Source organism: Myxocyprinus asiaticus, chromosome 12 (assembly GCF_019703515.2).
Source record: "Myxocyprinus asiaticus isolate MX2 ecotype Aquarium Trade chromosome 12, UBuf_Myxa_2, whole genome shotgun sequence".
NCBI classification, from domain to species: Eukaryota; Metazoa; Chordata; class Actinopteri; order Cypriniformes; family Catostomidae; genus Myxocyprinus; species Myxocyprinus asiaticus.
In genome coordinates, this window is record NC_059355.1 from 3,524,620 (window position 1) to 3,537,985 (window position 13,366).

General features: G+C 39.5%; 1 protein-coding gene across 1 annotated transcript in view; it reads right to left on the reverse strand.

The window, feature by feature from the left end:
* Window positions 1-609: 609 nt before the first annotated feature.
* The window catches only part of LOC127449675 (serine/threonine-protein kinase 24-like), a 44,080-nt gene continuing 31,323 nt past the window's right edge, over window positions 610-13,366 (reverse strand). Inside the window, exons 5-11 of the mRNA XM_051713240.1 lie at window positions 7,658-7,815; window positions 7,336-7,521; window positions 5,654-5,799; window positions 4,835-4,952; window positions 4,684-4,746; window positions 2,068-2,204; window positions 610-1,567 (exon numbers count right to left, since the gene is read on the reverse strand). Coding sequence (XP_051569200.1) covers window positions 1,528-1,567; window positions 2,068-2,204; window positions 4,684-4,746; window positions 4,835-4,952; window positions 5,654-5,799; window positions 7,336-7,521; window positions 7,658-7,815 — 848 coding nt within the window. The 3' untranslated portion in view covers window positions 610-1,527. The remainder of the gene's footprint in view (window positions 1,568-2,067; window positions 2,205-4,683; window positions 4,747-4,834; window positions 4,953-5,653; window positions 5,800-7,335; window positions 7,522-7,657; window positions 7,816-13,366) is intronic.

A 13,366-nucleotide genomic window follows, 5' to 3' on the forward strand; every position in this document is an offset into this window, starting at 1 on the left:
CGCTCTCTATTTTTTTTCCTCTTCCGGAAAGTCATTCAAATGTAATAGTGGATTTTTTCTTTTGCTTTTGGAGCAAATGGGTAAGTGAAAATAATATCTCCCATTTGCTCCCATTCACCACGTCGAAATTTACCCTGCAAACGTTTACTTCCGTATTCCAAAACCTGGAGTGTTAAAAAGGTCTACTGTAATGCACTGTACATGGATCTTCGTCATTCGTCTCTGTATCGATTGCAGTTAGTCCAAAATGCAGCTGCTAGATTGCTGACGGGAACAAGGAAGAGGGAATTATTTCACCTGTTCCAGCATCTCTTCACTGGTTACCAGTCCAATACAGGATTCATTTTAAGAGTCTGTTATTTTTTAAAGCTATAAATGGTTTAGCCCCATCTTATCTCTCAGAACTCCTTAGTCATCAACAATCCTCCAGGACTCTCAGATCCTCTGATAAACTTCTCCTGCATACACCACGCTCACGCTTGAAGTTTAAAGGGATCGTGCCTTCTCCGTAGTTGGAATAACATACCTCTGGACATTAGATCCACTCCTACTCAACACATTTAAATCACATCTCTATATTCTTTGGCTTTTGTATGAATGTATATTGTGTTGTATTTAATGTCAATCTTTTTTATTTCCCCTTAATTCATTGTTTTATTTGTCCATGTACAGCAATTTCAGTAAAACCCTTTAATTTCTTATTAAAATTAACAGAGCACCCCCAAAAATGTACATTTGATAAAAAGGCAAGGCATTTCAGTAATGGCCATTTCAGAGGCTTGATTTTTAAATATTTACCTTTCTTTTGTTTCTAACAATATCTACAGAAGCTCTTTGCCATCTGTACACAGTGATTCGTTTGCAAAAAAACATCATCTCTTTTAAAGGTCTGTAAAATTGAGACTATATACACAGATCTGTACACAAATCCATACATAGCGCCCTCTGTCTTCCTGGATGACTAGTCTGCTCCTAGCAGATTACCTGAGATTTCAGTGAGAACTGCAATCTCCACATCAGGGCCTGGAAGCGCGCGCACACACTGACAGACATCCGTCTTCACACATGCATTTTGTACAGAATCATGCACACTATCTTTTTTCTTCTCTCATTTAGGGTAAAAGAGGCAGCGACGGATCCGTCTCCTACCTCATGATGGCATACACAATGCATTCTTCCAAAAGCTTGGATACGATAATGCAAAACTACCTGACTCCATCTCACTCTGTGCTTAGCCAAATTAGTTAACATCAACGTTTTGCCCATTGCTCACGCAGTTTCCATTACAAACACACTATGACACATACATACACACACACACACTCCCAAAGAGTGTTCCAGGAGGTTATAAAAGAAAAAAGAGAAACTAGGGGAAGCTTGAGGAGTTGGAGAAGTTCTTTTGATAAGCTATCGAAGGACAGTTGGTCCTCCAGGGTAGACGTCACAGAGTCTGCTGGTGTCAGGATTTGCTGAGCTGATGCCAGGGGGGCGGGACTGAAGAGAGAGATGGACAGGCTATTGGAATGATCACTGGTGCAAGGAGGATGATGTTCTTGCCCTAGAGAACCTGCACATGAGAAAAAGAAAACTGAGGAATCTGTGCATGAATGAAGCTCTGCAGCTGTCTAGCAGTGTTGTGATCTGTAATGGCTTTATCATGCAATGACTGCAAAAACAGTTGTACACCAGTGGTACTCAAACTTTGCCAACTTTAGTAAAACCAAGCAGACAAATGTTTTTTTTTTTTTCAAGGTCCACATATTAAAATATGGCTTTTGAACTTGTACATAACATTGTGCTTGATGTCAGTGTTTTCAAAACACTTTTCAACACGATTCCAACATGTAAAATCCCATTTTCAAAGGACATGAGGGCATGTGGGCAAGTAGATAAGGGACCCGAGCCAGTTGATAGCCCTGGCGTGCACTGACCCGCTAGTTGAAATGGACCCCATTGACTTGAAAGTCATACTAGTTTGAGATGGCATTAGGGTGAGTAAATGATGAGAGAATTATCATGTTTGGGTGTACTATCCCTCTAACTGCCAAAGTTGTACACAATCCTTACCGTTGTAGCCTCTGAATAAGCTGAGTGACCATTACGTCGGAGATCCCTGGATATGCCTCTTCAGCCAGGAAAATGGCCTCCCCGAGCTGCTCCAGAACTTCAGGCTTCACTGCTGACTCTGCCACCCCTTCCTTCAACTGAGAGGACACACATAATTTGGCATTCAGCAGACACTTTTATCCAAAGAACACTTACAGTGCCAGCACCCCTAGATTAACCTGGGGTTAAATGGTGATAAAGGTATTAGTTCATCAATCAACCCTTTCAGAGAAACCTGCAACCTTACGTTCACCAGCCCATATCATTACCCACTAGGCCACACAACCATGTTATATTTAGTGAAAATTTCAGTGCACCACTAATACAAACAATCAGTTACCAAGACTTCAATACACTTAATCAAAATCCCCATCTAACATATTATTAAATCACCTCTGTATGACACTTCACTTGTAAGTCTCTGTGATAAACATCTGCTGAACAACATTTGTAACACCTACTGTACTGCATCTCTCTGACAACGCCACAAGAGTGACAGTCCATACACTCCACTGCGCTCTCATGAACAACATGTCAGGAAATGGAAGGATATGTCCTTGAACGGAGGGGAGGGTGGAACGAATTAGTGTGCAGTCATTTGTCCCTGGGCTTTCTTCCCAGCATCCCTATTTTCTGCTCTCCGCCTCAAATACCTCATTGCCCATACGGATAAGTAAGAGGCCTGAGGGAGCGACAGCTGCCTTCAAAAGATGCTTTTAAGATTTAATAAAACATTCAAGGGCCACTTTTAATCCTCATGCTGATATCGCTCATGTAAGAACAAATACGAAGGGGTCCTTGAACATAAACGAATGGCTGCCTTTTGCATTGATGTCTCCACTGTAAGGCCTGTTTCACACATAATGCGTCTGCAGGGTTGAGCGACGCAACTACGTGACTGCAATGGCAGGGGCGTGTACAGCTTTCACAATGAACAGTGTTTCTGCTGCACAAGAGAGCTTTGGCTCTCTACAGAAAATACAATGATTTCTGGGTTACCACGATGAGTGCGTTCACTTGTACGATCTTTCATCGATTATGCTTAATAAACCAACAACGCATAAGGTCATGTAAATGAATTAAACTACTTTCCTTTATCGGGGTACAGTCATAAACGGCTTAAGAATAAACCGATCGACACAGGTAGATTTTTGCCCATTACCCAGATTTCGCAGTGCATGTAAACACGTTAACTGGCATTCTTACCAGTTTGTCCAATGTGCGAAAGTCTGTTTGCATTTTGATGTCAAAAGCAGGGAATAACACGATGATTTCAAATGTCATGTAAATGCAGTTTTTTGCATTGTCTGATTTTTTGAATAAGCTGATTTTTGGTCATTTTTCAGCATATGGGTGTACATGTAAACAGGCGCATTGAGTTTTTCCTGTTATAACGGATATAATTTATGAAATGGCTATCGGGAGTTATGAGCTATTGAGATGTATTACATACTTAAGCCCCGTTCACACAGGCAGAGACATCGTGCGACAATGCAACATGATGCCATTCATTTTCAATGAGAGCAGAGCGTCTTCCGGTGACACGAGCTGCAGTGACTAATGGCGGCAGAGATCGTAGTGGCAAGCGACAAGACAAAGTTGAAAAATTTCAACTTTTATTTATTTATTTTTTGGATTTTCTCCCCAATTAGGAATGCCCAATTCCCAATGCGCTCTAAGTCCTCATGGTGGCGTATTGACTCAATCTGGGTGGTGGAGGACGAATCTCAGTTGCCTCCGTGTCTGAGACCATCAATCCACGCATCTTATCACGTGGCTTCTTGAGCATGTTACCGCTGAGACCTAGCGTGTGTGGAGGCTTCACGCTATTCTCCACGGGATCCATGCAAAACTCACCACGCGCCCACGCGGGAACCCTGATTACATCTGAATCATGGCAAGGCGAATACGTCACACAAGAGATCGCGTGATCTCCACCCTCTCCTGAAGCTTACCCTCACATTGGATTATTGTTAAAAAGTGCTTAAATATGGATATTTTTTCGCACCAAAAGCAATCGTATTGCTTTTAGAAGAAGTTCATTTAACCGCTGGAGTCGTATGGATGACATTTATGCTGACTGTCTGTGATTTTTGGAGCTTCAAAAGAGAAATCACCATTCACTTGCATTTGAAGGACCTACTGACCTTAGATATTTTTCTATTTTTCTTCAAATGTGTTCTGGTGAAGAAAGAAATTCATACACACCTGAGATGTTCATTTTTGGGTGAACTATCCCTTTAAGGGCTGCACAGTTAATAAAAAAAACATTATGATGATTGTCTGGTTTCAGTCTGATATATTGAACAAAAAGTATTTTTGTACCTGTCACTACATGTGGAACTTGCATCAAGCCTGACACTGATGTCATTTTATGTTGCTTCATAATGAACAGCTTTATAGAGCATTCGTTTAACATGTTTTCCACTGGATTAAGAAACTGACACAGAAAAAAAAAAGGCTAAGCGGCAGAACCTGACAATCAGTGCCGCATCTGGGACGCAGAACAACCAAAATAAATATGCATTACTCTCACTTTGCAGATGCAGGAATGAAACATCTGATGTCACTTCCTACCTCAGTTAAGACTGGAGTGATGATGGTAGACAGACTCTGGGACAGTGGCCTCTTCGTTGGCTCCTGCATAAGCAGAGGATATAACACACTAAGATAAAGAGCTGCAAACACGATGCAACAGTCAGGTGTGGCTTTGAGCCCTGATTCCCACCTCCTCTCCTGTAAGACTGGCTCCATTCTGCAGTTTTTTGGGATCTTTCTCTCGAATGGTGAAGATCCAGTCGTCATTGCCAAAGTCATTCCCACCAGATGCCTGGCCATCCGGTTCTCTGGGTGAACCATAGACAAAAAAGGAGGAAGGAATTCATTTTAGAATGAGGAAGAATGACCAGGGAAAACAGAAACGGCCAAAAAAGCAAATCGACTGTAATATGGGCTTTTCACACTTTTTAACTTATGGGTTAATGTAATCCTGGATTACTTTGTTCCATAGTTCACACTGTTCTTAGTTTAGCCTTGGTTAGTAATTAATCCTGGGTAGTCATGTTTCGAGATTTCAAACTGTACAGTTGTAAACCCTGAGTTACCATTCATTTCATTTGAATTTAATGTCCATATGTACAAATAATCCTATAAATTCTCTCTGGCCAACCAATTTCTCTTGAATAGACGTCTTGGACCATAACTATAAAAGTAAAAGTGACCCTTTATCACTCCATTAATGCATTTGCCATCACTGTTCGACATTTAATCTTTCCATCAAAAGGTGAATCTAAGCACACTGCATAAAAACTCTTTATTTATGATTGGTTTTCTGTGGCTAAACAACTTGCTATTACATTCTAGTAAGGCACTGATTCACACCGTATACCTGGCACTGCAATTAAGGGCCGACACTGCAAAAGCATCATAATCAAGGGTTAAAAGCAGAGCTAACCTCCTTTCAAAATTGCAAACTGTGAAATATTGTTAACCCAGGATTATTCATAGTGTGAAAAGCCTTGAAAAGAAAATCTTTGGAGTGGCGTACGAGTCAGACTCATCGGAGCTGGACTCCTCTCTGGCCTGTTCCGCCTTCCAGCGTTTGTATCTGTCGATGAGCTCCGTCAGATAAGAGGTTTTCTTCGCATAACGCACAATGAGCTTGTGTTTCAGCAACTCTTTGGCTGTCGGTCTCTAAGAGGAAGACAGAAAGATACGAGAAAGTGTGAGACAAGTCCTTGGAAATAATCCAAATATCGAACAACTAGCTTCACTATTGTTATTTGATGTTTCAAGGACTGCATATGACTTGATAACCATGACATGAGCTCTGTGTCTCCATAGCAGCATCCTAACTGAAATGGAACCCCAAAAGTACTGATATGAAACACTCTACAGTCTACATAGGCAGCAACTCTGCACACCACCAAATAGTACTCCTAAAATAAACATAGGAGACTCAACAAACAACTGATTCCAATTCAAGTTTGACAGTAGCATACAGCATAAAATACTCACACTGTAAAATAGTCAATTTTCAATTAGACTGAACTTTTTAAATCTATTCTGAATTGAATGAAATATATTCCCTCGACTCTTCATCACAATGCGTTCTGGGCCTTCTCAATGAAGGATACATGCGATGCTGCCATTGAATTTTGCCAAAACAAGGTTTCTTAGAAGGCAGCATTGTGTTGTTGCCTACCATTTGGAACTGCCTTCACATCGCAGGCATGCCCTAAAATGCTGTCTAGGTAGACAGATCACTAGGCTTTGGAACAGAGCCAAGATCATGACCCAACAAACCGAAACAGAAACTGGATACTTTGTTGTTGGCTTGACAAAGCCTTGTGTGGACGTTTAAACTAATTTTAGAATTCTGAAGTTTGATGGATATACAGACATTACAGTAAGACAAACAGCCAGCTAGTCAGACAGACAGTCACATATTCAGTCTGATAAACCATCAGATAATGGATAAATAGAGAGAGAGAGAAAGAGAGAGCAACTTAAAGCACTTTTGTGGGTTTGTTTACATTAGAATTTTTGAAAGTCGGAGTTTAAATTAAAGGTAAAGTTCACCCAAAAATGAACATTCTCTCATTATTTACTCACCCTCATGCCATCCCAGATGTGTATGACTTTCTGTCTTCAGCAAAACACAAATGAAGATTTTTAGAAGAATATCTCAGCTCTAAGGTCCATACAATGCAAGCAAATGGTGATCAGACCTTTGTAGCTCCAAAAATCATATGAAAGTAATCCCTATGACTCCAGTGATTTAATCCATGTCTTCTGAAGTGATATGATAGGTGTGGGTGAGAAACAGAACAATATTTAAATACTTTTTGAGTAAAAAAAGGATTTAAATATTGTTCTGTTTCTTAGCCACACACCTATCATATCGCTTCAGAAGACATGGATTTAACCAGGAGTCATATGAATAACTTTTATGTTTCCTTTATGTGATTTTTGGAGCTACAAAGGTCTGATCACCATTCACTTGCATTGTATGGACCTTAGAGCTGAGATATTCTTCTAAAAATCTTCATTTGTGTTTTGCTGAAGAAAGAAAGTCATACACATCTGGGATGGCATGAGGGTGAGTAAATGATGAGAGAATTTTCATTTTTGGCTTTGTCAAGCCAACATAACAAACTTTTTCGCCAGAAAAATCAGTGAACCAGATAAAGGAAATGAAATCTAGGAATTCACTATGTTAACACTCACAAAACTGGGCTCCTTGTTTAGACAGGCCTCGACAAACTCTTTCAGAGGTTTGCAGTAGTTGCCCTCAAGTGTAGGGGGGTTGTTCTTTGGAATGAGGAACAGCACCTTCATGGGGTGCAGATCGGAGTGGGGGGGCTCTCCTTTAGCTAGCTCAATTGCCGTAATGCCCAAAGACCAAATATCAGCCTGTCAGGAAAAGTAAAAAATGGACTTCAATAGAATGCGGGTAGAAAAAAATATTCCATTTCCATTTGACCTGACTACCTTCATCACAATGAATCACTAGGAAAAAATAGCTCGACCTATCTCCAGCGCCCCTCACCTTTGAATCATAAGCGGACTGTTTGATGACTTCAGGTGCCATCCAGAAGGGTGTGCCCACAAATGTGTTCCGCTTAATCTGCGTGTCTGTGAGCTGACCGGCCACGCCGAAATCTGCCAGTTTCACCTCCCCTTGCTCTGACAACAATACATTTGCAGCTGAAGGAAACAAACAAGGCAAGAAGTGAAAGTGTGTGTGTGTATGTGTGGAAGCAAGAGAGTACAAATGAACAGTGGGACACAATACACCGATGAGACACAACATTAAAACCACCTGCCTAATACTGTGTAGGTCCCTCTCGTGCCAAAACAGCACCAACCCGCATCTCAGAACAGCATTCTGAGATGATAATCTTCTCACTACAATTGTACAGAGTGGTTATCTGAGTTACCGTAGACTTTGTCAGTTCGAACCAGTCTGGCCACTCTCTGTTGACCTCTCTCATCAACAAGACATTTCTGTCCACAGAACTGCCGCTCACTGAATGTTTTTTTGTTTTTGTCCCCATTCTGAGTAAACTCTAGAGACTGTTGTGCGTGAAAATCCCAGGAGATCAGCAGTTACAGAAATACTCAAACCAGCCCATCTGGCTTGTCATCCAGTGAGTGGCAGTTCTGCAGATGGAAACACCTTGTTGATGAGAGAGTTCAGCAGAGAATGGCCAGACTGGTTGGAACTTACCAAGTCTACATTATCTCAGATAACCGCTCTGTACAATTATGGTGAGAAGAATATCATATCAGAATGCAATTCTGAGATGCGGGCTGGCGCTGTTTTGGCGGCACGAGAGGGACCTACACAATATTAGGCAGGTGGTTTTAATATTGTGGCTGATCGGTGTAACTATGTTATTAATTTAAGATAAAGGCAATACAAAGCAAGCATAACAATGTAATAAACAAAGTATAATCTTCTGTCAAATTTAACGCATTTTGTGGATAATTCTGAAAAATCTGTTGCATATTAGCTGGTGGATCTGCTCTGGATCTGGTATGCTGAAGTTTTTTTGTGCTGTACTTGGACTCTCTACACATTTTCCAAAATTTTCCCATGTGTTTCATTTTGTGCAATCCCTTGTGTAGACTTCTGCGGCATTATATAATTATTTTTCTTTCCACATCCTGGTCTTTTATTATGGTATGATATATCTCAGAAAAACCCCATCCCTAAACTGAATGTAATGACAAAATCAACCGTGATTAACATGTCAGTTAGACGGCTCTTCCTGTCTAATTTGGCGGTTGTTGGCCAATTTAAGCTGCTGTATAGTCCAGACCTTTGCCGTTGTTGTGAAAGGTCTGGCTATGTGAGACTAATGTCTGGCAAACATATTTACTTTTACATTAACATATTAACTTTAAATTTAATGAAAAAATAAATAAATAAAATACATTGGCAAAATTAAAATGTATAATTTGTTTTCATGGTGGGGCCACTGCAAATGTTGCCTTGTAGGGGATTCGAGCCAGCTGTTAAAACGGTCTCTTGTCCGGTGTTAATTCTGCAGTTTTTTACTATAGTCAGAATTTTTGTCTTTTGATGAAAATATCATTCGTAATTTCATATTTATTAATTGTAGTCAACTGTTCTGTAAAATGACTAAAATGGTACAGAATTAGTTTTAGTCAAAGAAAATAACGTTTTAGTTGACGATACTGTGCAAAATGACAAAAACGGGAAACCAAACTTTAAACAAATATTCAAACATTTAAAAAAATGTATAAATATTTTAACATGTATCAAGCATATTAAAGAGACTGCTCACCCAAAAATGAAAATTCTCTCATCATTTACTCACTCTCATGCCATTCCACATGTGTATGACTTTCTTTCTTCTGCAGAACACAAATTATGATTTTTAGAAGAATATCTCAGCTCTGTAGGTCCATACAATGTAAGTGAATGGCGACCAGAACTTTAAAGCTCCAAAAAGCACATTAAGGCAGCATAAAAGTAATTCATATGACTCCAGTGGTTAAATCCATATCTTCAGAAGCTATATAATAGGTGTGGGTGAGAAACAGAACAATATTTAAAAAAAATTTTTTTATTCTAAATCTCCAATTTACCTTTAACTTTCAGATGTAAAAGTGAAAGTTAAAGTGGAGATTTAGAGTGAAAAAGGACTTAAATATTGATCTGTAAAGAAAGAAAGTCATATACATCTGGGATGGCATGAGGGTGAGTAAATTAGGGGTGTAACAATTCATCGATCCAATAACCAACCATCCAATGTTATCGATACAACGCATAATTACCGCTATAAATTTTTTTTTAAGATGCACCTTTATTTTAATACTCTCATGTAGTGTTGGGTTCGAGTCCACCTTAGTCGAGTCCGAGTCTTTAAACAATCATGTCCGTGTTGAGTCCGAGTCCAAAAGGGGCCGAGTCAGACTCAAGACTGAGTCATAACAGGCCGAGTCTGAGTCGAGTCCGAATGAATCTGTCCATGAATCTGAATTCAAATTCAACATCAATACTTTAAGCTTATTTTAAATTTCACAGCTAAGAAAAAAACAACTGTCAATATAAATGTAACAAAAACACCTCTATATTTTATAATTAGTTTCCTGCTGAACAAACTTCAAAGTGATTTCAGAATGAAAGCATATGCTTTAGGTGTATGAAGACAAAACTGTCCTTTAACACACTTCTTATTGCTTTCTGTTGACATTTCAATTATTTGTTGCTTTTCCCCTCCATTCAAACATAGACTAAAGAAAGTTAAAGCTGCGTTAGTCAAACCAGAGTTATTATTATTAAGAATTTTAATTTTGTTTTTTATTTCTACTTCATTTTCAATTTGTCCACTCAATTTAGTTTAGTTTTATCTAAAATGATCCCTAAAGAAATAATATATACTGAGATTTCTTTTTTTTCTCTATCTGATGACTGGTTTGGGAAAATAATGAGTCAACACAGTAGTAATTAGCACTCGCTGAGAAGTTACATCTCACGACTTGACTGCTAAGGTTTGGAGAGAAACGAACCGAAATCTGATGTATTATTAAGTGAAACTCTTGACCGACCATTGATCTTCTGTGCGCGTTCATGAGACAGACTGCACGTGAGCTTTAGAGCTACTGGCATGAGAGGTAAACCCTTTAATATGGTGTGTTGCTTTCTCTATGATTAATGACTGTTAGTGTAATAATTGTTCATGAGTCCCTGCTTTGTCCTGAGTTGTGAAGCTGCCCACTTTTCTTAAGAAAATACTGTACATTCTTTGGTTTCCCAGCATCTTCCGCACATTTTGAGTTCTTCCCAACAGTGGTTAAATGATATCGACATCCAGCTTTTGACACTTAGGACAATTGATGGACACATGCACAACTATTACAAAAGGTGCAAACATTCATTGATGCTCAAGAAGGCAACACAAGAAGCAAGAACCAAGCGGATGCAAACTTTTGAACAGGATGATTTGTGTAAATTACAGTACATTTAATGTAGCTTTCATCTCTTATATTTGCATACATTCTGAAAGGGGTGTGAAAACGTATAGGCCTGAAACAAAAGGGGTATGCAAACTTCTGTTTGTGAAAATGTACATTTTATTTTAGATTTTGTTTTTCACTATTTACTGAGTGTGCTCTCTGCAGATGTGCTTGCTCAACACGGTGAAACAAACTCTGGCTACGTCTACGACATCAGGGGGTGCTACAACTGCTTGCAGACAGAGTGTCCATTTATTTCTGTTTTGTTACTTTTACTTATTTCCTTTGTTCATTGCATCACAAATCAAATGCCATGGACTCAGAAAAAAATCCAGAGTCCCAAAGGCTCGAGTCCGAGAAAAAATGTCCATGACAAGTCCAAGTCCATTAAAATTGGACTCATGACTTCCGTCAGGCGATGAAGCAACCTTATTATATTAATTTCACTTTATGAGCGCTAAATATGCTTTTCATGTGGGACAAGGATGTGCGCAGGGTCTTTGAAGCCAAATTACGCTCTGCTATCCGTGCAGGCATTAACCGGGCTTCCCGCAAAATGCGAGCTGCATTGACAGGATCTGTGCGAGCGCATCAACCGCGCACTCCTTAAAACGTGAGCTCTCGTGACAATTAATGCGCGATTAATTTGGGCTTCCAACGATGCGATGCATGCGACCCATTTGAATTTTACATGATAATTTGCTATTTTAAAGTACCATGGAGCAGTTCAACCATCATGTGAAACGTCTTGACAATGCTGACATTCTGAACAGCACTAATGAGGGAAAGAGAAATCACCTGCTCAGCTCCAGCATCAATTATAAGACTTTACACATCTTCACATCAACACCCTTACTAACATTTATCCCAGTTAACTGTAGCAGAATTTTTCATTACAACTGTGGAAGTTGTAGCCAAGAAAACCGCGGATAGCACCAATAGTTGGAAACAAGTCATGGGTATGTAAGTACTTCGAATTGGATTAAACTGAAAAATGAGCTGTAATCAAACGATTGATGATCACTTGTGTGTGGTTATTTATTTTTATTATTATAATTTTTTACATTTTATCCCCTTTTCTCCCCAATTTTGGAATGCCCAATTCCCACTACTCAGTAGGTCCTCGTGGTGGCGCAGTTACTCACCTCAATCCGGGTGGCGGAGGACAAGTCTCAGTTGCCTCCGCTTCTGAGACCGTCAGTCCACGCATCTTATCACACGGAGAATCACAGCATGTGGAGGCTCATGTTACTTTCCGCAATCCACGCACAACTTACCACGCGCCCCATTGAGAGCGAGAACCACTAATTGTGACCACGAGGAGGTTACCCCATGTGACTCTACCCTCCCTAGCAACCGGGCCAATTTTGGTTGCTTAGGAGACCTGGCTGGAGTCACACCCTGGATTTGAACTCAGCGTCAATATTCGCTGAGCTACCCAGGCCACTGTGACGTTATTTTTTATATTATTATCTGTATAATGTTTTTCAACATCTGAAGTACCATATTTTGTTGTGGATGTCCCAGTGTCAATACTAAATTTGCACTTTTCAGAGAGCTCAATAAAATATTCAAATTATATTTTGGTTGCATTTGAGGGCAAAACAAATTTAATTGATTGTGCAAAATAGGCACATAATATCGGAAAATCGATCGCAGGGCCCTGAATCTAATCAAATCGAAATTGTATCGCGCCAGACTTTGAAGTATCGGCAAATATCGAATCGCAGGCCAAGAGAATCGATATAAGATCGTATTGTGATGAAACGTCCGATTTACACCCCTAGAGTAAATGATGAGAGAATTAAAATTTTTGGGTGAACTAACCCTTTAAAGATTTATCAACATAAACAACATGAGAAAACTGTCCTGAAAACTTGAGCTACTAATTAGCATCTAATGAATATATTTACTTTTTTAAGCTGCTGTTTTGTGAATTCTTTACGCTACAGAGACAATTCGTATTTTAGACAGATTGTGTGTAGTGCGTTTTACGAAATCAGCATTGTCACAACACGGGTTCCGCATTCTGACTAGCAAGTAACTTAGTTCAAGTTCATCTGAGCATGCGTTTGAGTGAGCTAACACTGGTTCAGTTTTGTGGGTGTTCAGCTATTTCAGCTCATGCAGCTCAAGCAAGGAAATCCCTAACGAACTGGATTGTTTGCATCAATTCTCTCATAAAAAAATAAAATAAAAAAAACATAAAAAATAAAAAACATAAAAAAAACTTAAATGTGCTGTTCATTTCTTGCACTATTATTTTTTT